At 47.4% G+C, this 27065-nt stretch overlaps 1 protein-coding gene across 1 annotated transcript; it reads right to left on the reverse strand.

Moving 5' to 3' along the window:
• Nucleotides 1-138: 138 nt before the first annotated feature.
• YARS1 (tyrosyl-tRNA synthetase 1) lies at nt 139-26874 on the reverse strand. The gene is made up of 13 exons (XM_045860015.1): nt 26649-26874; nt 21181-21327; nt 20865-21040; nt 17994-18123; nt 14499-14579; nt 11105-11197; nt 8949-9084; nt 8392-8477; nt 5537-5672; nt 4491-4588; nt 3165-3358; nt 2522-2663; nt 139-1002 (listed from the first exon to the last, which is right to left on the reverse strand). Exons 1-13 carry the CDS (start codon nt 26703-26705, stop codon nt 892-894), a joined length of 1587 nt encoding a protein of 528 aa, XP_045715971.1. The 5' UTR covers nt 26706-26874; the 3' UTR covers nt 139-891.
• Between the last annotated feature and the right edge of the window lie 191 nt (nt 26875-27065).

Below are 27065 nucleotides of genomic sequence, written 5' to 3' on the forward strand. Positions count from 1 at the left end.
CCCTCACCCCACCCACCGCGGGGTGGAAAGGACAAGGTACAAGCAGCCCCGGGCTGGGTGACGGGCTCAGCAGCTGCTGCACACACGGGTTCCCCTCTCCTGAGATGGTCCAGTTCACAGACAAGCCTCATCCAGACACACCTTTTCAGACATTTTATTTGAGTTCGTGACACTGATGGTTAGTGATACTGATTGAGAGGCCTTACGGAGAAGTACCCAGCCTCTTACGAAGAATGAACCAGGCCGTACAGTCCACCCTACTCCTGATGTTAACCACACAGCTGGTTTAGGGACTGTCCCAGCCTGGCGGAATCAAGGGAAACTCCAGGAGCCCTGGGGCAGACCCTGCCTCCAAAGCCAAGCCTCAGGGCTGGCAGGCACTGGCGAATGCTGCCACCCACGTGGTAGACCACTGGGTTCTCTTGTTTTCCCTTCCCTTCCCTTCTTAAATCCCGTAATTTCCTGTTGGGGAGAAGCTGTAATTAACCCAGTGGAGGCACCAGGTCCCAGGCAGAGGCACAGCTGCTGGGATAACCGGGAAAACCAGAAAACCAGCATTTTTCCAATTAGAAGAACTGTGGCATACACTTTTTTCTGTGCGTTATATTAAAACCAGGTTTCTCAGGTCAGCTGCCAAGGGAAGAAGAGCTGGACTCCCCGCTGCTGCCGCCCAGCCCTCACCACTGCCTGGGAGGTCGGCCCCCACTGCAGCCAGCCCGGGATGGTCCTGGATTCTGGGGAGACTGTGCTGCCTCTTACCAAGTTCTGCACCTAATAAAGCCCCCAACTTCTTGCTTCAGTGTCCTGGGAGATGGGTAGACAGACGGAGCAAACCAAGGAGACAGCAGATGACTCAGGATGACGGGAGAGGGGCAGAGGGTGCCGGGTTAGCTAGCTGATGTTGCCCCCTTTCAGCGATTTACAGGAGATGTACCCCAGCTTGGTCATGAAGTTGGTTTGCTTCCACTGCGCAATGCACTCCTCAGAGACTTTAAAGTCAGCCTGGGTGAGAAACAAAAAAAAGTGATTCCAGTGATGGCGCCGGGCCGCAAGAAAACAGAGACTGTCTGCACCACCACCGTGCATACCGACTCACTCCTCAAGGGCAGTTTCCCAAAGGCTTCCACCTTCACATCTTTTCTTTTGTTTTCAGTCCGTTAAAAAAAATGTTTTGCATCTTTTGACTCAGGTAAACCCAAAACATCGCTGGAGGCAAAAGGACAAAACTAAAGCTGTCCTACTTCGGGCACATTGTGAGAAGGCAGGGGTCCTTGCAAAAGACAGTCGTGCTGGGAAAAATAAAGGCAGAGGGACGAGCCCAAATACAAGCTGCACTGACTCCGTAAAGGAAGCCGAGGGCCTGAGCCTACAGGAGCTGAGCAGGGCTGCCGGGGACGGGACAGTGTGGACGTCACTCACTCACAGGGTCACCAGGAGTCAGGGCCAAATCAACAGCACAGAATTCATCATAGGGGCCTAATTTAAGAAAACACGGCGAAAAACTGAGAGCGGCCGCAGTGTCCAGTGAGGGCGAACAATTGGCTTAAGTGTGATCACTGTGACACAGAACTGCACACTGAGATTCCCCCTGAGATTTTTGTTTAAAAAAATAGGCAAGTTTTGCAGGCATAAGGTTTAAAAACAATATGGTATGACTCAAACTATAAATATTTCTATGTATGGAAACCCAGAAGAAAATACTAATGACATTTTTTCAGTATTTCTAGGTGGTGTGGGACTATGGATATTTTATTTCTTCAATTTCTCCTATATCTTACACATATCTACATTGGAAATTTATTTCACACAGCCAGAAAAAAAAGGACTCAAAACCACCCTAGAAAACCAGGAGAGGAGGCGGGGGACGAAGCCATCTGGCACACGCAGGAGCACGGAGAGGGAGAACTCGCTCAAAGTGCCCTCCTGAAAACCTCTAATAGCAGAAACGAGTTATTAACTAGAAAAAGTCACACAGGTAGTGTTAGTTCCACGAGGAGAGTGAGTTTTTGCTGCTTTAGTCACTGATGTAGCCCGAACGCCCAGAACCATGTCTGAGGTATAGCAGAGACCCGGTATTTGTGGAGTGCATGGATTCAGGGGCCGCGGGGGCAGGCCGTGTGTGACTCCATGCCCCAGAGGGACAGGAGAGGATGAGTGCTCCAAGATCAAGGCGGGGGACAGGGACCCTGGGAGGGCTTTGATCCCGGCTCCCCCACTTCTGGTGACCCTGTGTGGTCCTGGCAGGTGTCCTGCCAGATAAAATGGGGATCATCAATCACAGACTTGAGATCAAATGAACTGTCTGAAGTCCCTCAGGCAGTGCCTCGAGCAGCCTGTCAGTCCTCAGTACAGGCCAGGGCCCCCATGCCCCTCAGGCGCCTCATTCAGCGAGGTCCAGGATGGAGGAGGAAGAGAGGCTTAGCCACCGAAAGGCCGGGCTGGGGAAAAGGCAGGTCTGGATTCAAGTAACGGACACAATCCAGGCAGCCCAGAGAAGAGGAGAACCACCACAGCTTTTTACCTGCAACTTCTCAAAGATTTTCTTCTTGGGCTTGAGCTCTTCGTCTGGTTGGCCCTTATCATAGCCCTTCACAAACACGCGCTCACCCGGAGCAGAGCCCGCTGGAGGGTCCAAAGGCTCCACTTTGCGGCTGACCCCTTCTCTGGGAGGGCACACAGGACAAGGAAAGAGTGAGGCTATGGATGGCTTCCAGCTGCCACGGAGGCCCTGCTGGGATGGAGGCCCCCCCCGCTGTACTGCACGCCTGCTTTTCAGCAGCGTGGGGTTAACCAGGGCTACACTGAAATCCTGTGTCAGGAGAAACCACAATCTGGGCTCTCAAGGGAGGGAGTGTGACAGCAGCGAGAGCAACGCCTTAACATCCCATGAGAAGTGGGTTTGAATCCTGGCTCCCCCTCTTGTTAGTGGTGAGAGGTGGGCACATACCCACTGCTTTGAACGTTCCCTTTCTGTTTTAATCTGTTTCAACTGTGGGCAAAGCGCTTCATCCCGAGTACTTGTACGATAAATAATTCCGTCATGCACTATCTTTTGGCCAGTGTTCTCAGGGCTTCCACCTGGCGTGGGGAGGGCCATCGCATGGGCCAGTTCGCCACTCTTTTGGCCTTCCTGGCCCTGTGCCCCTCCCCAAGTCCTCACTCACATAGAAGCACACAGGAGCATGCCTTGGGACTCGATCCCTCTCATCTTCTGGGGTTTCAGGTTGCACAGCACCACCACCAGCCTATCCTGCAGCTCCTCCTTGGGCACAAACTGCACCAGGCCGCTCACCACAGTCCGTGGCTCAGCTTCCCCCACGTCGATCTTCTCCACATACAGGCTGTCTGCATCTGGGTGCTGCCAGCAAGAGACGTCAGACCCAGAGAGTGTCATAATGGGATAGATCATGGCACCAGGTGAACCCTCTGACTCCGGAAAGGGAGGGACATCTGCTCCCTAGAGAAGCCCCCGAGGGACCCTCTAGAACTCACTTTCCACGTCTCAGCGCCCAGGAGACTGGGTCTTGAAGGTACATTCTACTCTCAGTCGAGAGGTGGGATTTAGGTACAATGAGCCTAATTACTAGTGCAAGAGTGGAGGTAATCTCTGATAAGAGAGAAGTAATGGCCCGGGCTATCTGGGGGTTACCATGACGACCACAGCTGCACCAGATCAGTTCTGGATGCGAGACAGATGGCAACGGACAACGGCTGGTGTCACCACCTGAAAGCACCAGCAGCTCTCAAAGTCGCTGTGGCGGCTGGGTCTACCTGGTGAAAAGCCAGTCAAAGCTGCGAGCAGAAAAAGCCCACAGCGCCCTGACTGGTGTGGCTCAGTGGGTCGGACACTGTCCCGCAGACGGAGGGGCTGCAGGTTTGATTCCCAGTCGGGACACGTGCCTGGGTTGCGAGACAGGTCTCCAGTTGGGGGCATGAAGGAGGCAACCACACACTGATGTTTCTCTCCCTCTCTTTCTCCCCAGCTTCCCCTCTCTCTAAAAATAAATAAATACAATCTTTAAAAAAAAAAAGAGAGAGAGAGAGAGAGACAAAACCCACAACAATGGTCCCGGCCACTGGGTGCATAGGCTTCTGTCCCTGAGAAACAGTCCTCTCCCTTTGCCATTTTCTGTGCGTGCGTACTGGGGTGGGGGGTCCTCGAGGTAAAGCGGCAGACCCAAGAGAAGGCCTGCAGCTAGTCCAGGCAAGCTGGTAGAGGCCAGGTGAGCCCACCAGACCGGCTTTAACAAACAAACAAGTTCCCTCCAACTAACATCCGCCCCCCACTCTGAGTTCCTGACTCCGTTTGGTTGCCTAAGGCCCAGAGACAGCAAAGGGAAAAGCCCGAGGCCTGGAATTAGACGCCTGGGTTCTGACTTGCAACATAACCTCAGGGATGTTACTTCCCATCCCAGGCCAGGTTTCCTCCAGATGGAAACAGACAAACTTGACCCCTACCTGCCTCTCTGGGATGTGGTGACAACAAGTACCTTGTCCACACTAATGACTCTCCCCACACGGATATCCAGCCGGGATGGGATGACCTCCTCTGGCTCTGAATTCTTGGCAGGGCCTCTGGCAACGGACTCTGGGAACGAGAAGAACCCCAAGGGGTCAGAACTGCCCACCTTCCCCATGAGACGCCAACTGCTGATGCCACCAAATGAGGACACTGGCAGGCTTCATGTGGAATCCCCAGACTCCACCCCTGATTACACTGTCCTTCACCTGTCTACCTACCTGCCTACCTGCCTATCACCCAATCCCTCCTCCTTACTGAACTTGACTGGGAAGATTTACAGAATTATATATTAGTCATGTAGGATTTCATCGTGAAAGCAGCTGAGGACCTGAATAGGACCATCAATAATATTAAATTTTAGGGACCATAGGAATCCTGGCCTCTATTTTAGAGGCTTGGACTTTTACTGATCAATTAAAATTTACCTTACTGCTACTTCTGAGCTATACCCTCTTTAAAACGGGGCCGGCAACCTTTGAGAAGGGGCGCACCAGATTTTCATCTACTCTTTCCCTCAGTTGCCAGGCTGGAGGGGAAGGGAGGGGACGGCAATAGCCCTGCCACCTTCAGGTGTTCCCATTCCTGCATTCCACACGTACTTGCTGCCGAGTCTTTTCAGGGCGGGGTGGACGGCCAGTAAGGGCCAGTCAGAGACCCGTGGGAGGGGACTGAGTGAATCTAGAGATGAGTGCCCTGAGCAGCCTGTCGCTCTCACGGTCGGGCCCAGCTGGTCCCCGTACCCGGGGAGGATTTTCGAGAGGAACCACAAGCACGTCTTCCACCAGCACCTCCAGGTGTGCTGGTGCAGGAGGACGTGCCCACCGCACAGCACCCGCCAAACCAGAATCGGGAGGGCACAAGTTTCATTCCGGGAGTCAACATTCCCGCACTCCCAACCCCCTGGCTCCTTGGGCCCTCGGGACAGGACAGACCTTTCTCGGAGGCCCACTAAAGACATTCCTATGATGTCACACGCCCCCCCGCCCAGCCCCGCTCCTCCCCCACTGGCCTTACTCTGCTTCGAAGGATCTGGGTAGGCAGCGCTGGACAGTTTCTTCAGGGCCGGGGTATTAAACTTGTCCCGGATGGGATCCAGCAACTTGTTCAGGGAGACTTCAACAGAGTTCTTGAGGTCTCCAGGGTGTACAACCTGAAAAAGCGTACGAAGCCTGGTGAGATAAGGCACTGGGACGGGACACAGGACACCCGAAGCTACGAAGAACCTCGGGCGCCCGGGCTGCAGGGTGTTCCCCAGCCTGGTCAGCACCGCCCTGTGAGGCTGGCAGAGAGGGCCACTGGTTCAGAAAGGCCACCTGACCTGTTCAGGACCCAGGTCTTTTAACTCTGAATTTGATACCAATTTGAAAGGTTTTAGAGGCTACTCTTTTTTACGAGCCAAAATCGTCTGGCCCCCCATGTACGCGTAGGGTGCTGGCGTAAAGCAGACGTCATTACAGGCAGAGAAACGTCCACACAGGCAGTGGCAGGGCGAAGGGCCCGAAGGGGAGCCGAGGGAGGAGAGGGAACAAGAGCTGTGGGGTTCGAGTCCCAGCGGGCTGACCCCCAACCAGGCACCCGCCAAGTGTTACGTTCTTTTCTTGAAAAATGGAAATAATGTCTTTATCTCAGAGAGTCAAAGTGAGGATTAAATCACATAATGTGGGTGAAAATGGTGAGTAGTGCTGGCACGTGGGGGGGAAGCTCCTAATTCAATTTCAATGAACTGGGATGTAGTTCGCTTTTATATTCCAAATCCGGCCTGCAATGACCTGAGGGGCTACCCCTTAGGTGCAAATACCTGTAATACAACACCCACATTTCTTGTTTCTGGGGCTACTCCTGCATTTCCTTGCAAATGTTGAATTTTTAACAACACAAAAGCTTTAGACCTGCACTGTCCAATATGGCAGCCACTAGCTCCATGGGGATATTTAAATATAAACTAAGCTTCAGTTACTCAGTTGACCGGCCACAGGAAAGGATCTGCGGGCAAATGTGACCAGTAGTGGCGGTGAGTCAGGGCAGGCAGAACACGTCCACCAGCACAGAAAGTGCCCGCGGTTATTGTTGCTCCAAGCCCTTCATTCAAAAGCATTTCTTCGCTTTCTTCCCATTGTTCCCACAGTGGACCGTTCACAGCATTGGGGAGCAGAGGGCAGGTTCTGTGGCCTCCCTCAGGCTGTAGCTGCAGTGAGAAGTTTCCAGAGTAACCACTTTCAAATACCCCAAAAGTGAGCCCCCAGGGCCCACAGACCTCAGCGGTCACTGTGTCTTTTGGTGCCCCAAACCTCACATGACGTTGTCTCCTGTGGTCCTCTGGTCTGACGCTTCAGTGGTGGGGAACACGGGGTCAGGTGGCGCAGCCCTGTCGATGCCCTCATAACTGTGGTCACTAGAAAGTTCTTCCTGAGGCTGAACCTAAGCACGCCTCCCTGTGGCCCCCAGCCGCGGTCTGGGTTGGGCCCTCTGGTGCCCCAGGAGGAGACCAAACCCTGCTCCCATGAGGGTCCTTCACGTGTTCAGGGGTGACTGAACCCACGCTTGCTTCTCAGATAAACACGCCCAGTTCTTTCACCTGTGCTTCTGTGACATGGTGTTGAGTCTGTGGCCTGCAGTGGCAGCTCCTCTCTCGCCACCGACACTCCCTAGACTGCCAGACAACCCTCAAACAATCGAAGTCCAGGGCGCCACGCACAACCCCGCATGGATGCAGCACAATGGAGAACGCAGTGAGCTACGAACTCCCTGGTTCTAGGACCCACATTTCTGATGAGACTTCGGGGCCAAGACTTCGTTAGCATCTCTGACAGCCCTATCACATGGCTGACTCGACTCAAATTCAGAGTCGGTCCAAGCTCCCCATTTCATTCCGCAGACACACTATTATGAAGTCTTCCCCGTATGATCTGGCCCTGCCTGCATATCCCACAGTGCCCCCCCTCACCTTGCAGAGTCAGACCCAGCCACTTCGGGTTCCCTGCACACCACGCTGTTTCACCCTGCTGACCTGCGGCACGGTTCATTCCCTCACAGATGCCTCACAAACTCCTGCTCAGGTGAAACAGAGGGTGCCGTCTCCTCTGCAAGGCTCCCCAGACAGCCGGTTAATCACTTCCTCCCATGTCACGTCTAGACCACGTACGTATCCTCACTGTGCGGTAAGACAGGAAATACCTGTTTGTGTGTCGGCTTCTCCTACTGCGTTAGGAGCCTCATGAGGACACGGTCCTCTGGGTGCTGCCAGTCCCTAACTCGGTGCCTAACGCATGGCCACCAGGTAAGTCTTGCTAGACTGCTGAAATGAATAGTATCCTCTGTTCTGTCCCTTTCATTTACGTTTTATTTAAAGTTTTTTTTTTAATCCTCACCTGAGCGTATGTTTTTACTGATTTTAGAGAGGAAGGGAAGAGGGGGAGACATTGGGAAAGATACAAATATCTACTGGTTGGCTCCTGTATGCTGGGGATCGAACCCACAGCCTCGGTATGTGCCCTGACTGGGAATCAAACCCATAACCTTCCGGTGCCTGGGACGATGCTCCAAATAACCGAGCTGCCTGGCCAGGCCTCTCTATTTTGTCCTTTTTTGTGTCTCTTTTCCAAAACCTGATTTTGTACCCATCCTTGAAATGTTTCATTTTGGGTGGGGTTTGGTCCTTCATTTCAGGTTAAGTACTTTGGAGAATGATTCGCTTTGTGCCATTTGCCCCTCTGATCTGCGAACCATTGGAACCCTCACCTTACCCATTACAACATCCCCAGAGAGCAGCAGGGCAGAAGCCCTGTGGCCCACGAGCAGAACCCCGGCCGGGACAAGATGGAGGTGTGCTGGGACGAGTTCAAGGGGGATTATGCTTCCTCGGGTGTTACCTCATCAGCAAAGTCCTTTTCCAGGTCCAAGTAGGCTGTGTAGGTTTTATTTCCACCCCATTTTTCGTCTCGAAGGATCACGAACTCTGTAATGAGAAGGATTCACACCAACAAACTCACTGCTAATGGCAGAGCCGGCATTCCCAGCCCAAATATATGTGTACCTGTTGTCTCCACCATATATGTATTTTCAACTTTATTATATGGTTTTATTGTTTCTTAAATTGGATGTGTGGCCATGTGGTACACCCAGCTAGCACCCAAACTCAAGGGGCCAGGATCGTGTCTTACATTTATTTTTTTCCCTCTACTTCTACCTGCGCCCACCCTGCCACCCCACCCAGAACCTAACCCGGTGACAACACGATCACAGTTGAAGGTGTCCCCACTCCAGTTGCACGGCAGTATGTGCGAGTTCAGAGCAGAGAGTCGGGAAAGTCACCCCGGAGGAAGACGGTGACAGTCGCACGTGTGGTACGGGGTGTGACCGCAAATACTCGCACTGCGGGCTCTGCGATTCCGCCCGGCCTCTGAGAGGAAAGCAGGGCGTGTCTTACCCGACTTGAGCGGGAAGAGGACGTGCTTGATGAAGGACAGCACCCCGTTGTTCTCCACGTTCCCGGGCTCGCAGAAGGCCTTCTTCAGCTTTTTCTTCACATCCTCCTTCGAGTCAAGGAGGTCGATCTTGGACTCCTGGAAGCCAAGGAGGGGAAGAGGACCTCTTGTGGTTGAAAATGAGAATGTGCTCAACTCAACTGTGTACAGCTGATCCTTGGACAGCACAGGTTTGAACTGACTGGGTCCCTCCCTTACATGTGATGTTTTTTTCAATACATACAGTCCTGTACATATACTTTCTCTTCCTTATTTTCTTAATAACGTTTTCTTTTTTCACCTTATTTTATTCTAAGCACGCAATATATAGTGCACATAACACAGAATATGTGTTAATAGACTGTTCATGTTACTGGTAAGGCTCCTGGTGAACAGGACACCATCAGTGGCTAAGTGTCCGGGGAATCAAAACCTACGTCCAGATTTCCCGCTGTGTGTGTGTGGGGGAGGTTAGTGCCCCTAACCCATGCGTGTTCAAGGGTCGACTGTATTTTAATTTTTTCTTTTTATTTATCCTTTAAATTTAATTTTACTTTTTCTATTTTATTACTATTTTTCATTTTATTTTTTCTGTATTTTAATTTTTTAAAACAAAGATTTAAACATTAAATAACTTTAACAACAGCATAATTAATCAGAGTGAAGGACCACTCATAATATTGCCACCCAATAAATAAGACAATTTTAATTTTTCTATGTTTTCCAAGGCCTTGTCTATGGCATATGGGATTATCACAAATTTGTAGTTAGAAAGTAAATGTCCTGTGATTTTTCACTTAAGGCTACGCCATAATATTTCTGAGTGGTTACTCAGCCTTCATGTAATTAGTGTATTATATTCCCAATAACCAGTGACAGCAGAGTTTATACTACAATTTATAAACTGCCAGATTATGTTCTAATTGTTACACATTACATATCATGCTACCATGCAGAGCTCAGCAGAGGTTTTTTTTTTCTTTTCTTTCTCTAGGATTATTTCCTTAAACCACCAAAAAAAATGCCAGGCACTGAAGGGGGCACACGGATGAACGCTGCCACCAGCAGTGAGCTCATGTTCATTTGAGTTCAGTGGTTACCAAACTCTGGTCCACAAATGCCTGCGTATGAATCACCTGGGGTGCTTTAAAAAAAATACAAATTACTAGGCTCCACCCAAAACCCATGAATCAAAATCTCCTGGTGTCAGGCCAGGTATTGCATTTTTACAAAGCTCTCTGAGTAATTCTGATGCACTCACATCTGGGAACTGCTGTTAGCGCTGATTTCCAGGATTAAGATAAGGTGAATGTCACCAAATAGGATGAGTAATATGATACTTTGTCAGAGAAATAACTGGCACAAGGAGCATTTTAATTTGAGACAAAAAGTGATGAATATATTCTTTTAAAAATAATAGTAATAATTTCCATACATATATTTATTAATCTCTGATTTAAGATCAAGAAGTCAGACTTCAAGATCCAGGTGAGTGCCAAACGTGACTTTAAACAGAATCACCCAGTAGGATTTGAAAGAAAATACAGATTCCTGAGTGGTTTACCCAGGACCATTTTATCATAACCTGAGGACATGGTCTAATCAACTTCTTTTTAAAATTCCTAGTGATTCCGAAGATAAGCCGTGCTTGGGAACTCTGAACTCAAACTTTCACTGTTTGGAGCTCTACGAAGTCCTCTATTCTGTACTCGGAGTGAACAGAACAAAAGCGTGCATTCCTTAAACAGGACTTTCAAGTGTTAAAAGACAGCATACATATGTCACAGTAGTTACATGAAACATCCCCCTAAGCATCAAGATGCTAGCTGGTGAAATGCAACCACAGCCTTCTCATTAATATGGCTGAATTTTACCATAGTTCTACGAATAGAGAAATTACTTTTGCTTGCTCTTTTTATCAGTAGCAGCAAAACTGAAAATCCTCAGGCCTGCTTCTGGATCCCTCAGGACTCAAGAATCCCTGGAATTAACTGAATGACTTATGATTACTTATAGCTCAAATTTTTGGGAATTCTAGTTAGATAAGTTACTCTTCTTTTGAGTCCCTAATCTATCTCTTGCTGAAGATTCTAAACTCAAGTCAGAGCTGGCAACCTACCTCTTCTGAAGAACTCATTTTGCTACCAGTTAATCCTGGAACCATGGGATTCATCAGATGGATCCGCTTCGAGTAGCCAAGTGCAGGGAGATACTGAGGGGCGAGAAAGAAACACACCAAGCGGATATTACTATAAATCCCTCCTCAGTTAGGTTGGCCGACAACTTAACCGTTCCACATATTCCTTCTAATCTTTTTTTTTTCTACTGAATATATAACTTTCAATGGTGATCATAATGTAAACAAAGTTGTTTTCCCCGCTAAAGCTTTTCTATTAGTATTATGTTGTGAGGCCATTGGAAAGACCCTCTCACCACGAACAGCTGTGAGATCTGGCAATACGTAAAATAACTGTCTGCAGGTACTGGCAGCAACAGATATACAGCTACGTGTCTTGAGAGCAGGGAAAGCAAAGGTGATCACACCTTTACCCTGGCCTTCTCCTCGAGGACACTTCCCCAAGCCAGGTGCTGAGAAAGAGAGACGAGGCCGAAAGCAGCGGGCTGACCGCACAGCGGAGGCAGAGAGTGAAGTTTAGGGCTCTCGGGAGGCTAGGATTTGGGTGCGGTTCTAGAGAGAAGGACTCCCCCACCCCCGCCTAAAAATCTAAGTCAAACTTCCGCATTGACTTCACAACTGACTCATAGCTGTGAGCGCATATGGGGAGGACCCAGGGAGCCCAGCCGAGAGCAGGCCTGGGAGGCTGGGGACCCGAGCAGGGATTTCAGAGGCTGAACGGTGCTGGGGAGACAAAGGTATACATTTAGGTCTAATCAAAGCAGAGGGGGTTTCGTTTCGTGAACACCTTCGAGTTTCGGTATGAGACTCCAAAAATGCCACAGCCTAAGAGTAAAAACCACATTGTGAGAATAAGGGCAAAATTGTAATAGACCCATTCTAACAAAGCCTAAAACCAACCCCTGACAGGATCAAGGTATGAAAGTAATGTAATGATGGGTAAGTAATTTAACAGTCTACAGAAAACACAGAACTGTACGAACATAATCCAGAGCTTCTATAACGTATCTACAATGACTCTGACACATTAATAAGTATTAGATGGGGATTACCAGGGGAGGGGGGATAAATGGTGATGGAAGGAGACTTGACTCGGCTTGGGGTAGTGAACACACCATACAGTGTACAGATGATGTGTTGTGGAATTGTGCGCCTGAGACCTGTATGATTTTGTTAACCAGTGTCACTCCAATAAATTCAATAACAAGGAAAAATAAGTACTAGCAATGGAAAGCAGAAAAAGGTGACTGATCATTAAAACAGTCAACAAAAGCAGAGCCAGAAACCATCCAGATATTAGAATAAGCAGATCAGGGTGTCTAAATAATTACGATCAGTGTGTTAAAGGGAGCAGAGGAAAAGATGGACAAGATGGACAAAAGACGGAGAACTGTACCCGAGAACAGGAATCTACAAAAAAGAATCAAATGGAAGTTCTACAATGGCACAATACAATATGAAATGGATTCAACGGAAGACAGGATTCATAAACTTGAAGAAAAGTCAAAAGAGAATATCCACGCTAAAACACAGAGGGAACAATGAAGGAAAAAGAACAGAATGCAAGAGACATGTGGGACACAATTAAGAGGTCTAATCTATATATAATTAGGGTCCCAGAAGAAGAGAGAATGGGACAGAAGCAATATTTAAGGGAATAGTAAAGGACAATTAACCAAATTTGATGAAAACATCAACCTATAGATTCAAGCAGCTCAGCAAAATCCAAATAGGATAAATACAAAGAAAAATACAGTAAAAAATGTCAGTCAATTGTTGAAAATCAAGACAAAGACATAGCCTTAAAAACAGCCAGAGAGAAGATGTATTATCTACAAAGGAGAAACAGTAATACTTACAGGTGACTTTGCAATGAAAACTATGGAAACTAGAAGCAATGGGACAACTCTTCAAAGTGCTAAAAGAAAAATAATTGCCAACCTGGAGTTTTACACCCACTGAAAGCAAAGGAAAGATGTTTTCAGACAAAAGCAAGCAGAAAACACTCCTTACCAAGAGACCTGCATCACAAACACAAAATACTAAGGGAGGCTTTTTAGGCTGAAGGAACATTTCCCCTCTATCCCAGATGGAAGCAAGGAAACACAGAACTGCAGGAAGAAATCAAGAGTAACAGGAAGGGTAAGTAATGTTAAGTATACAAGAAAATTGTTTAAACACAATTATAATAGTCTTTGGGATTTGAGATATATATGACAGTGGAATATATGACTGCAACAGCACAAAGGGCAGGAAGGCATTAAATGGAGTGAAATAGTACGTCCTTGCATTGTTGGGAAGCAGTAAAAATACCCAATTGAAACTGTGCTAAACTACAAAGATGCACGTCACCTCCAGGGCAGGGGGAAGTGAGCAAAACTTTTCTTAAAGGGCAAGATAATAATAAATATTTGAAGCTTTGTGGGCCACACACATGGTCTCTCTTGCAAATTTTGGGGTTTCTTTTTATACCCCTTAAAAAATATAAAAACCAATCTTAGAGCATCTGAGTCACACATAAATAAGACCTGGGCCATATCTCTGCTAGAATAATAAAAGACGGTTGAACTAAAAAGTTAATAGAGGAGATGAAATGGAACAAAGAATACTTGATCAAAAAAGTTTATATTGGAAACATTTCCCCATTCACTAAATGTATCCAAAAACCACATAAAAATATTATATAATATTCCATTATAAGGCTTCATCATAATGTTTTTAACCAGTTCTTTGTCATTTGATCTAATTCTTTGTCATTTGATGTAAGTTTATTTCCAGGCTTTTGCTTTAAATTGGTAATGATATATTCTTTCATACATAATTCAAGTTGCGCTGTCAAACCACTGTCCAGGAATTTTCGCCAGCAGTGTTTTCTCTGCGCGCTTGCCAGGGTGAGGTTTTGAGACATTTTCAAAAATACCAACCACTTCTCAAAAGCTCTTTTCAACTCACTCAAGTTCTCTCCCAGAAAAAAAAAAATACTATGGGCTTGTGCTAATTTCCTCCTTTAAACCCTGCTAAACCTCATCTGAGCAACGAGTGGTTTACGTAAGACCCAGAGCAAATGGGCCAAATCCTGGGGGAAGGAACACGGGCGCCCTTCCCCGGACACTGCGCTGTCAGGAAAGAGGAGTATCAGACAGGTCTGGGGCAGCTTTCCAGTCCGCAGATCTGGGTGCTAATTCCTGCTTGGCCACTAACTGATACACTGGACAACTTTCTTACTCTTTCTATCCTTAGTTTTCTCATCTGCAAAAGAAGGGAAAATAATACTTACCATACAATAGGATTATGAGTGGTGGGACCGGCATTTTCAGTAACTTTTAAATGCATATCTCTGAGGCTCAAGAGAAAAGATGGGAAAAAGTATACTAACCTTCTCTGCAAAGGTGAAAATCTTTCTCTGATCAACGCCTCCAAACTGCGCATCTACTTTCAGATATTCTTCATCCAAGGCCTGTGGAGAGACACACGGGAGCATGAACTCCTACTGTATTCTGCATGCATCAGAGCAATCGGGAACTTCTGAAAATCACTACGCATTTCAGGAGGTAGAGGGACGAAGCAATTGAGCAGCATTCAGGCTCCGAGTCGGCCTCAAGAGCCGCATCAACCTCTGCTGAGTGCCTTCAGTGAGCAGTGCTCCACGCAGAGGCCGGGGGTGCAACGAGTCTCCGCCCGCAGGAAGCTCGCAGTCCAGCGGGGGAGAGAGATAGATGACGAACTACAGTCAAGCCCAGGTGCTCCCTGAATACTGCAGCCTATGAAAAGTGTTAAGTAAGTGGCAGAAAAAAGTGCTGAGCGAGCTCAGGAAAAAAGGCAAGGCTAAACTTATAAACAAAAGAGTCACTGTCACTTACTATGTGCCAGGCCTGGTGCCAGCCCTGTGCATGCAGAGATGAATCAGATCCAGACTCTGCCTTCAAGAAGCCAGTTCCCCAGTTGAGGAGAGAGACGTGTAAACAGATACTTTCAATACAGTGTGCTGAGGGCTAACCTAGATGTTCAAGAACAGTGCTAACACAAAGAAAGAAATGATTGATCGTATCTGGTCAGACAGGTGGTGGTGAAGGCTTCCTAGAATCAGACCGTGGGCTGAACTTGGCTTAGAAGAACCTCTAGGTGGTTTTCACCACGCAGCGGAAACAGAATGTGAGACGGCACAGAAGTGTGAAGTGTTTAGGGAAATTGTGAGTGATTCAGTCTGCGAAAGCACAACTTCCAAGGGATGTGGGAAGTGGTTAGTGATGATGACATCAGAAGAGTAGGTAAGGACTCTGAATGTCATGCTAGGGTGCCTAGCACTGCCCCAGCCGGTGAGTGGGTTTAAGGAGGGGAGAAGCATGACCTGCACTGTAGAAAGATCACACCAGTGAGAGGGCAGAGCTTGGAGTGGAGGCCTATGAGCTGGAGACAGAGCAAGTACCTGGAAAGCTGCTGTGAGAGTCCGGGTGACAAAAAATGATAAAGCAGATCAGTGGGGACACAGAGCAAGGCTGAATTTAAGAGATTTTTAAGAAGTAGAATTGGTAGCTTGGCTGGTGTGGCTCAGTGGATTGAGCCCTGGTGTTGGGAACTGCCCTGCCTGGTTTCAGAAGCTGTAACCCCCCATGGCTAAGGCTGAGTAAAGAGACCTTGGGACTATAAGCCACTAAGGAGACAAAGCTTATTGTCCCAGCAGGGGCACAGCCTCTGCCCCCTTTTACTTCACCCTGCTCAGCCCCAGGTGGATGACCGGTTAGCCAATGACGGGTAAGACTCCTCAAGGGAGGGACGACCTAAGACAGGCATGGTCACAAAGGGGGCTCTCAGGGAAGGACTTGGAGGGCTTTAGAAAAAGGGGGTGATGGACCCTCACCCCTTGGTTTTGACATAGCCTGAGTCCTCATTCTATCTGCAAGAAGTCTCCTAATCTCTTGGCTGCCTTACTTCCCCTGCCTGACTTAAGCCTGAAACGATGCCCAAAGGTGGTGAGCCTTAGGCAGGAACGGGTGGTTCTCCGGGGCGATCAGTCCTAAGAAAGAATGCATAAAATCCTGCAAAACCTGCTTTGCTAAGAATGTCCTCAATTTTCTGATAAGGGTCCAAGCATGACATGAGTTTGTTTCCCAAAGTTTTATAGCCCTTTAGCAAACTGACCCTGACTCGGAATAAACCTTCATAGTTCTTTGAATGTTATCTATTGTTTGATCGTTACTGCCTGACAACGATGAAGACTTTCCTTGAGGTAATGCTCCCAGAAAAGCAATAAAAGCCTGTCGAGGCAAGAGTCAGGGCACTCTCTCACTCAGAGAGTGGCCATGCTGTCCCTTTTCTCCACAGGACTTCTGCAGTCTGTGTGATTTGGTTTGTCACATCCACAACACCGTGGACACTGCTGGCTGGAATCCGCATCACCCTGGCCTGAAAATGGAAAGGTCACTGGTTCGATTCCCGGTCAGGGCACATGCCTGGGTTGTGCAGTTGGGGGTATGTGGGAGGCAACCAACTGATGTATCTCTCACATATTTCTCTCCTTCTTTCTCACTCCCTTGCCCTCTCTCTAAAAGTAAATAAATAAGATTTTTCAAAAAAAAAAAAGAAGTAGAAATGATAAAATTCAGTGTCTGACTGGCTGGGGGGAAGAGGAAGGAGAGCTAGAGAAAGATGAGCACGCAGGGAGGGGCAGGAACAGCACTGTCCAATAGATCTCCTGTGATAGTGAGCACGCTCTGTATCTGTGCCGCCCAGCGCTGTGGCCACTAGCCACACGTGACTCGCGAGCGACTGACATACAGCCAACGTGACTGAAGAACTAAATTTTTAACTCTAAACATTTAACATCCACGTATGGCTATGACTAGAGGCTACCACAGTGGACAGTGCAAATCTAGAACGTCTCCAGGTTCAACCTTTGGGAAGATCACGTGGCGGTGACAAGGGAAGAATGATTTCCTTATGTCAAACATTATAGAAATACGCAAAGAAAAAGTGAAGTCTATCTACGTTTTCATCCTGCCTTCCTAAAGTAACCAGTATTAACAGCTGATTTGTATTTTCCCATCTTTCTCCTTACTCACTGCACACACTCAAAATAGGATGTGTTTGTTTTAACAGAAAATAGGATCATGCCTAAAATTTATTTTTCACACACTGCTCTGAAATTAATTTTTTCTTTTTTTTAAAAGATTTTTATTTATTTATTTTTCGAGGGGGAAGGGAGGGAGAAAGAGAAGGAGAGAAACATCAGTATGCTTGCCTCTTGTACACCCCCTACTGGGGACCAGGACCGCAACCCAGCCACGTGCCCCAGATGGAATCAAACCCGTGACCCTTTGTGGCTCCCGCGCTGGCACTCAATCCACTGAATCACACCATCCAGGGCTGAAATTAATTTTCAGTGAAGGGGCTGTGATCAACTTGAAGGGTTACAGGATGAGTAGTGTTTTAAAGAACAGGCAGGTAGGGGAGACTTACAGTTGAAAGAGTCAGAGGGTTCTTCTAGGAAACAGAGGCACGGGGAGGAGGAGGGAGACAGAGAAGAGGGCCTACAGCACGGGTGGCAAACACAAGGCCCGAGGGCCGAACCTGGCCCTCCACCTTGTTTTATCTGCCCGGCGGCACCTTGTTTCTACCCAGCAGCAGCGCCGAGCTGTCGCTTAACTGTTAGGGAGTACTTACATTTATACAGTCCTAACATTACATTCGGCCCTTTGTAGGCAACCGTGAGGCTGATGTGGCCCCCAGTGAAAATGAGTGAGACACCCCCGGCCTACAGCATGGTAAAGGAGCAGCAAGCACACCAGTTTAACTGGGCTGAGAGAGAGGCTTTGACCAGCAGTTAGAAACGGAACAGAAAGGGTCACTGGGCAACACCATGCCTCGCAAGTACCTGGAGTCCGGGGTACAGCAGACCACTCAGCAAAGGGTGCTCCACCTGCTTCACCACCTCCGCTCCCGCTTTCTTGGCGTCGTGCTGCGTGACCACAGAGGAGAGTCTGTACACATCCAGGGTGTATTCTCTGAAGAGCAGAGGAAGGGGGACAGCTGAGGATGGGCCCAGGCCTCAGTTTAATCCTAAAGCTCATTAATTCACTCTTCCGATCTTAACGCACTTCAGGAGAGCACTGCCTCGTAGCTCTGAAATGTGAGCGACCCATCCTCTCCCACAAAATACTATTCCATTTTTATGCCTTCCCTTTTTAAAGATGGCTTTAATTAATCTTTTTCTTTACTTATCTCTTGAAATACTGCTTTTCTGCCATTCCCCTCCATTTTCTTCTGGAACGTCTATTAAGTGAACATCAGAATTTCCCAATCTATCTTTCATGTCTTAAGGATAGTGTACCACTTAGTTTAGGAAAAAGACCCTAGATACTTCTTTGGTTTGTTTGTTTATCCTGTGACAGCTGTCCCAAATTTTCCCCCTTTGCCCCCCTCCGCCCAGCCCATGCCCTGCTCCCGCAGTCAGTCCCCACACTGTTGCCCACGTCCACGGGCCACTTGCACTTGCTCTTTGCCTCTTCTTTCCACCCTCCCGACCCTCCTGTGTACCACTCCACAACCCTATTCCACTTTTTCCTCCTCCACAGTAAGCACTATCCTCAACTGCTGTCTCTTTCCAGTTTTATACTATTTGCACCTCTAAACAATGTGTTGTAAACAGTCTTATATGTGTATCCTGTGCAAGTTCCTTTATATCATGCCTAAGAGTAGAATTGCTGGAACATAGGGGATTTGCATCTTGAACTTAGTAGGTAATACTCAACTATTTTCCAGTGGCTTTTATCAATTTTTTTTTTACTTAATATTACCATTTTATTTTTAAAAGACTGAGGAGGGAGAAAGAGAGGAAGAGAAACGAGAAGTCAGTTGGTTGCCTCTTGCATGCCCCCAACTAGGGACCGGGCCTGCGATGCAGGTATGTAACCTGACCTGGAATCAAGCCTGTGACCTTTTGGTTTGCGGGATCATGCCCAACCCACTGAGTCATACCAGTCAGGGCTGGTTCAATTCTTGATAAAAGTCTCCGAAGACCCAGGCAGTTGGCCAGAAGTGCCCCACATACCAGCTGTCCTTTCTTTGAGGGGTAGGAACGAGGGTGGAAAAGGGGGAAAGCCCTACTTTACCCTCTGCATTGGAGCAGTAAGTAAGCCTGGTTTGTCCCCACTGCCCCCTTCCAGAAGACCCGCGCAGACCTGTAACTTCTGCCCAATTCACCAATTTGCATTTCAATCCTTCCTCTTACCATAGAGCTGGTCAGCTTGTTTTTGAACCTGGCTATGAGGTTTGGTTTATTTTTATCAATCACTGCTGTGTTTGGAATAGAGGTGTGCATCAAAGCGTGCCCTTACAAAGCCATCTTCCTTTGAAGTCACTTTTATATACAGGAAAAAAATCAAGTGACTTTGTAGCAAGGTAGTTTTATGTATCCCACCTTTATTCTAGGAGAAGGAAAACCTTGCCTGAGTTTGCAGATAACATTGTCTGGCATATAACACTAAGAACTCAAACAAAATGTTTGCTCGACTTGCTCTCTCACCTCTGTTAGGCCTCTGCCTGGTATCACCACAGCGATCTCCAGCCACTGTTTACACAGGAAACCCCGCCTCCCAAGCACTTTCTTCCCCCTGCCTGCTCTGTAGCCCCCGTCACCATATAGTGAGGGCACCCTAAACACCCTAAGAACAGAGGACTCCCTGTAGAATAAATGTAAAAATGAGTGAAATCTCAGGCACTCTACCGAGGCTGTAGATTCAAACATGTGTTAACACAAGGATGTTTATATGCTTTATTTAAAACTCTACATGTCCAACAGCAGGGAATGGTAAAGAATATTGTGTTAGGTGAAGTAAAAGGAGACGTTAACTTGTAAGTGAGAGATATGAGTTCGAATCCTGGCCCTTCTACTTGCTGGCTGTGTGAACTTAAGTCAAAATTTATTTCCTTACCTGTGAAATAGGATAAAACAACGCTTACCTGGAAAAGTTGTTCTTAGGGAAAGTGACTAGTAGAGTGACACATGGCTTATTTGAGAGATTTAAAAAAAAAAAAAGCCCTGGCTGGCGTAGCTCAGTAGATTGAGCATGGGCTGCGAACCAAAGTATCGCAGGTTTGATTCCCAATCAGGGTACATGCCTGGGTTGCAGGCCATGGCCCCCAGCCACTGAACATTGATGTTTCTCTCTCTCTCTTTCTCCTTCCCTTCCCCTCTAAAAATAAATAAATAAAATCTTAAAAAAAAAGAAAAAGAAAAAAAATGTGGAGGCCATAAGGCAGTGGTGGTGGTGAAAATTGTCAAGTTAAAAAAAAGTAGGACATAAAATTATATGTATGCTAACATTACAAACATGAACAAAACTGACAAAGATGAGAAGCCATAAAAGCTGCTCGGAAGGTGGAAAACAAGTGAAATATTTTTCTTTCACATTTCTTTGATCAGTGTTTGCTGAGGCTGGAGGGGGGAAGGGAGGCTGAATTGCTCATCACTAGTCTCCCATATGCTGTGAGCTCTGCAAGGGCCACGGACTCTGTTTTGGTTACATTTATGTCTCCAGCAAATAGGAGAGTGAGTACCTAGGCATTTACTAGCCAGTATGTTTTTGATGGATGAATTAAAAGGACAAAGGGTATACATTTTTAAATGGTTAACAGGTAGAGCCAAACAGCTTCTAATCCAAACTGAAGAATGCCCAGCCTCCACAGGCCTGTAATTAGCTAGGAGCATGGGAGCCATGGGGAGGGTGGAGGATCAAGCACTTACTTGCTGAGCTGGTAATCGGTGCCTTTGATGAACTTGAGCTTCTCCAAGGGCACACCAATGCTCTCTAGCATTGCCTTGATCACATTCTCATAGTAGCTGGTTCGGAGTTCCAGCAGTTCCCAAGGGGCTTTCATGTTATCCAGGTATGCGTGAAGGTCCGCAAACAGAATTGTTACCTGGATGTAAGCGATAAGGGACCACCTGAACGTGAATTTGTCCAAGTACCTCCAAATCCTCCCCCCGCCCTACCTTTATTAAGTCTCTCTTCTGGACATTTCCCAAGGGCAACTGCTTGGTTTAAAACATGACTTCTTACCTCGCATCCTGCTTTCAGGAAGTCTGCGATCTTGGACATAGGCACGAAGTAAGCCACGTGTGGCTTGCCTGTGGTTGCTGTTCCCCAGTAAACTTTAAGTTCCCGCTCCTTCAGGATCTCCTTCAGCTTCTCTTCCCCCAGAACCTCCTGTTGTGGAAGCAGAAGAGCTGGTTTAATGCCAGTGCCCCACCTTGCTCATCCATTACCCTGTGACAAGGAAAACAAAGGCGCATGTCACTGGGGGGCCAGGCTCAGAGCCAGCAGGGGGCATCCAGCCATGCTCTCAGTGCAGAGTGAGAGCCAATCTAAGTTGGCATTGTTGCTTGAACCACTCCAGTGAAATGACACAGATATTAGAGGAACAGGGTATTTCTCTAATCACATCTTCCTGACCAGCTACCTCTAACACACGCTCCTTCCTTTCAAAGCCAACTTCTTGAAATAGTTACCTCTTTTTCAGGTCGCCATGAATAGTTACCTCTTTTTCCTTGTCTTCCATTTGAGTTTGAATTCCATACAGCATCACACCATTGAAAATGCTCTTGCTAAGGTCACAGACGGTCTCCATGTTGCTAATTCAATGAAGACTTCTGAGTTTTTACTCCCTTCCTGAAACACTTTCTTCTTTTTTCCTTTTTCATTCTGTTAGCTTTCCTCCTACTTCTCTGGCTGCTGGGTCTCAGATTTCTTTTGCATCTGTTCTTCTCCCTAATCATTAAATATCAGCAATTCTTGCATCCCTACTTCTTCTTACTCTACACTCTCCTTGATCCCCGTCAATGGCTTCAATGACTACTTAAGAGCTAGGAGCTCCCAAATCTCCTGCTCACACCCATATGTAGAACTGTGTCCCAAGGGGCACACCCCAAAAAAACCAGAATAATCTTCTGGAGGGTGGGCCCCTTATAGTACAGGCTTCTCCTAGGTAAGTGTTCTAGGAAACCAGCTGGCATTGTTGTGAGAGGCTGCATTTAGCTCTCGTAAAATTTTTTGAAGACTCTTTCAACGCATTTGCCCATTTCATGATGGGTGATTTACTAGTGAGTGCACCTGCCCACACCATGCTGAATGTTCAGCAGTTTTTGACCAAAAAACAACATGGTCCCCATGTTCCCCCTACCTATTCACTCGATCTCACCCTGAGTGACTTTTTTTGTTTCCCCAGATAAAAAAAGTCCTCATAGGGAAATGTTTTGCTGATGTGGATGAGGTGAAACAAAAATGGCAGAAGCACTAAAAGGCAACAAAATCGAGAGTTCAAAAACTGTTTTGAGAAGTAGAGGAAGTTCTGATCAAGATGGAGGCATAGGTAAACACGGCTTGCCTCCTTGCACAATCACATCAAAATCACAACTAAACTATAGACTAACCACCACTCAGAACCATCAGAAATCGATAGCCCTGGCTGGTGTGGCTCTGTGAACTGAGCGTCAGCCTGCAAATCAAAGGGTCACTGGTTCGATTCCTAGTCAGGGCACATGCCTGGGTTGTGACCCAAGTTGTGCCCCCAGTAGGGGGTGCATGAGAAGCAACCACACATTGATGTTTCTCTCTTTCTCTTTCTCCTTCCCTTCCCCTCTCTCTAAAAATAAATAAAGAAATTATTAAAAAAAAAAAAGAAATCGAGTTAATGGAAGTCTGACAACTACAGAATTAAAGAAACCACATCCATCCAGACTGGTAGGAGGGGTGCAGACGCAGAGATGCTGAATGGGCTGGCCCCATATCCACATGTGGCAGATAAAAACTCGGGAGGGATACTTCAGGAGTGAGGAGTCCTGTGCCACACCAGGTCCCCCCAACCCAGGGTGTTCCAGTGCCAGGAAGTGAAGCCCCCATAACTTCTGGCTGCAAAAACCATCAGGGTGAAAGTAACTGTTGGAGTCCCAAGCAGTTCCTCTTAAAGAACCCTCACAGGCTTAGACACCCTCTGAGCTCTAGCACTGAGGCAGCAACTTGAAAGGCACCAGAGGCACATGGGGAGGAACTGAAGTATTTGGCATCAAGACGAGAGCTGGGAGACAACTTTCTCCCAGAGAGAAAGACAGGCAGAAGCCCTTGTTCCTTTTCTGAACCCTCCCCCCAACAAAGCCACAGAGCCAGCAGGTGGGTGCCATATCTGAGACTCCATCAACCTGGCTAACACTGTTTGACCCACCTTGGAGATCCCCAGAGACTCCGCCCCACCCGATTTACAGGCCCACCCAAGCTGCTTTTCCATATGAATGGCTAGTCTTGGCTCTTATTTCACAACTTCCTAAATCCTATCAAACAAGCAACAGTCAGCCTCAGTGAGCTCCCAGCTCCTGAACCTCTGGTAAGTGGCCCCAGGCACAGCATTAGCAGCAGCCAGCTCAGGTTCACAACTTGGCTTTGCCTGGGAACCTCCAAGCTCCACACAAGTACCAACCATCTGCAGATTGTTTTGTGGTTCATGCACGGTAGCCCTGGGCAGAACACAGGTGGGGGCTGTCTTTGGCCTGTACCACCTGAGAAACCCCAGAGCCAGTGCACCCAGAGGACAGCTACAAACCACATTGGGGCATCATCACCGTGTCCCTGCACAGCTGATCCTCCACAGAGGGCAGAGGTTAGTGGTCAGTGCCACAGGCAGTTCTTGCAGCTGACGGGCCTGGGTAAATCCCTCCCACTGACCTGCCAACAGCAACCAAGGCTGGACTACAAGAGTAGGGTGTACTCAGCCCACATGAAGGGCACACTTCGAGAACCCAGCTTGGGTGATAAGGGAGGCTGTGCCACTGGACCCTACAGGACACCTGCAACATCAGGCCATGCCACCAAGACAGGGAATAATAGCATAGAAACAAACACAGGGAGGCTGCCAAAATGAGGAGACAAAGAAACATGGCCCAAGAGAATAACAGGTCAAAACTCCAGAAAATGAACTAAACAAAATAGAGATTAGCAATCTATCAGATGCAGAGTTCAAAACACTGATTATAAGGATGCTCAAGAATTAGTTAGGACCTCAACAGCATAAAAAAGATCCAGTCAGAAGTGAAGGGTACACTACCTGAAATAAAGAACAATTTACAGGGAAACAACAGTAGAGTGGGTGAAGCTGAGAATCAAACCAATCACTTGGAACATAAAGAAGCAAAAAACAACCAAGCAGAACAATAAGAAGTATAATCAATAAAATACAATAAAAAAAACCCCCTGTTTTGAGCAGTGGAAAAAATGTCTCAATAGGTGTGTTGCATCAAACGGAAAACACTCTGAAGGTGACTGAAGTTTAAACATGGAAGAATACACAATTTTTTATAAATAAATTCCATTTTGGGGGGGTCTACCCTCATACCTGTCAGTAATCCAGTTAATTTAAACTCAGTGTGCTCAAAATTAAACTCACACCCTCTCCTTTCTGCCTGACTCCCCAGCCATCCCTTTCACTTACGGCTTCACCCCTGGTTCAGTACATGCTACTATCACTCACTCAGGTGCACAAGTTACTCCGAAAGAGCTCTTACACCCTCCTGCTTCTCTCTTCCTCTATTCCATCAACCTAGTCTAGGCCACCATCAGGTCACACCAAGATTGCTGTAGCAGCCTCCTTACAGGTCTCCCATATCTACTCCTGTTTTCCGCAATCCGTGCTCCAAAAGGCAGCCAGAGAGATCTTTAACATCCAAAATCTGATGAACTCATTTACCTATTTAATTATTAAATTCTTTAATAATTTCCACTTGCCCTAAGACATATTGGAAAAATCCTAATGGTCCAGTATGCTGCAGATAAAGAGATTTTAGTGTTTCTTCAAGGACGACTGGGGAGGCTGTTGGACCCCATGGGAACAAATCCATGGACATTAGAAGAACTTGTTAAAATTCTGTGCTCCAAGCTGGTCGGAGGTTGATCCTGCATCCTCTGAGCCCCTATTTGGACACTTGGAGGTTCTTACCACCTAAGGAAAGGTCTATCACTCACCCTTTAAAATCTGAGTGAGTCACTGCCCTTAGTCTTGTATATCCTCTATTCCTAACCAGCACCACTTTATGGAGAAAGGCTACGAAACAAAGGAACTGACTAAGGGGAAGCACGCAAGAATCTCTGGTTAAGATCAACTTATGAGAGGAAATAACTCAAGTGTCCATCAACTGGTGAATGGATGAACAAAACACAGTTAATCCATACAATGGAATATTATTCGGCCATTAAAAAGGAATGAGGTTCTGATTGGTATAACAGCATGGTTGAACTTTGAAAATATGCTAAATGAAAGACATCAAACACAAAGGCCACATTTTGTATGATTCCATTTATACAAAATGTCCAGAATAGGCAAACAACACATAGAGACAAAGTAGATTAGTGTTTCCCTAGTTCTGGGGGGAGGAGAGAAATGAAAAGGGATTGCTAAGGGATATAGGTTTTTTGAGAGTGATGAAAATATTCTGGAATTAGACAATGGTGATAACTGCACAACCTTGTAACTACGATAAAACCCACTGAATTTTACACTTTAAAAGGGTGAATTTTATGGTATCTGAATTGTATCTAGAAAAAATCTGTGTCCTAATCATTGCTCTTAGAATAAAACCCCAATTTTAAACAGGTCCACAAAGGCTCTCATGACCTGGCCCCTGCTACCTCTCCCAAATAAACAAGTACCAAGTATGATGACAAGTTCTATGAAGAAACAACAACAAAAAAAAGGCAGAGCAGGGGGTGGAGACAGTTCTGGTGGCAGGGAATTTGTTATGAAAACATGTGGTTCAGGAAAGGTCTTCCAGATAGAGGTGACAATGGTCAGGGGCCTGAAGGAGGCAATGGAATGAGCAGTATGAACGATACACAGAAATACTTATCAAGTGCTGATTATTTGCTCACTCTACTCCAGCCCAGTCAGCCTTCTCTCTGAATCAGTGTTCTTTTCCTCCTCTGAGACTTGATGTGGGTTCTTGCTACCTGAAATGTACTCCCACACCCCATTCTTCCACTGGTTAACTTCTACTCCTGCTGTTTCTGGAAACAGTAGGAACTTTGTGGAGTGAAGAGGGATGCGCATCCTTCAGGGCTTTCAGGGCGCAGTTTAGGGGACACTTCTTCAACCTTCCCTGACCAGCCCTCCACCTTAATTTCCTTGCAAAGTCCCATGTATAGTAACTTCCAGTACTTTCTTTAGTTACAATTAACTGTATGGGTTACAGGTCATTTTTAACGTCTCATTCCTTACAGACAAGCTCTGGAAGGGCAAGGCCTTGGTACATCCCCATCCCCAGCGCCTAGCACATAATAGTAGGTGGTATGTTAAGCCCATGTGATTTTTGTGGTACCCAGATAATGGACTGAGTGAGTGAGTGACCGACCAACAATGAGGACTGAAGGCTGCCTCACAGATGCCTTGGCGTGGAGCCCTGGCCCCATACACTTAGTAGTGCGGCTCCGGATCTCTAAATCTCAGGTCCCCAGTCCCCAGCAACGCGTTTTCAATTACAAGGCCCAACCTGCAGGTTCCTTGTGATAAGGAGCAGCTTCTCTTCTGGGCTCGGAGCATCCCCCATGGCTCCGTCACTCTTGTCTAGCGTGCTCCGTCCGGCACCCCGCGCCCCTTCCTCGGTCGATGCCGCCGCCACCACCGCAGCTGCCGCCGCGTGCCGGGAAATGTACTGCGGGACTAGTAAGGTTGCATCAGCTGAGCTCGTCGCTCGGCTCCCCAGGCTTGCACCTTTCGCCTGGAAGTGGTCCGAAGTCAAGAGAAGCAGAAAGTCGAGTGGTTCGATGAGACGAGAAGAGGTGGAGCTTGCAGTTAGGGTAGGCGGTTCAGGGGGCGGGGCTACGGCGCCAGCGGGGCTCCACCCTCTGGGAGGCGGGGCCTATCCCTGCCAATCACTGCCTGTTTGCCCACCCCCTGGAGCCGCCGG

This window comes from Phyllostomus hastatus, unplaced genomic scaffold (assembly GCF_019186645.2).
Source record: "Phyllostomus hastatus isolate PE091 unplaced genomic scaffold, TTU_PhHast_1.1 phas_scaffold_182, whole genome shotgun sequence".
NCBI lineage: Eukaryota > Metazoa > Chordata > Mammalia > Chiroptera > Phyllostomidae > Phyllostomus > Phyllostomus hastatus.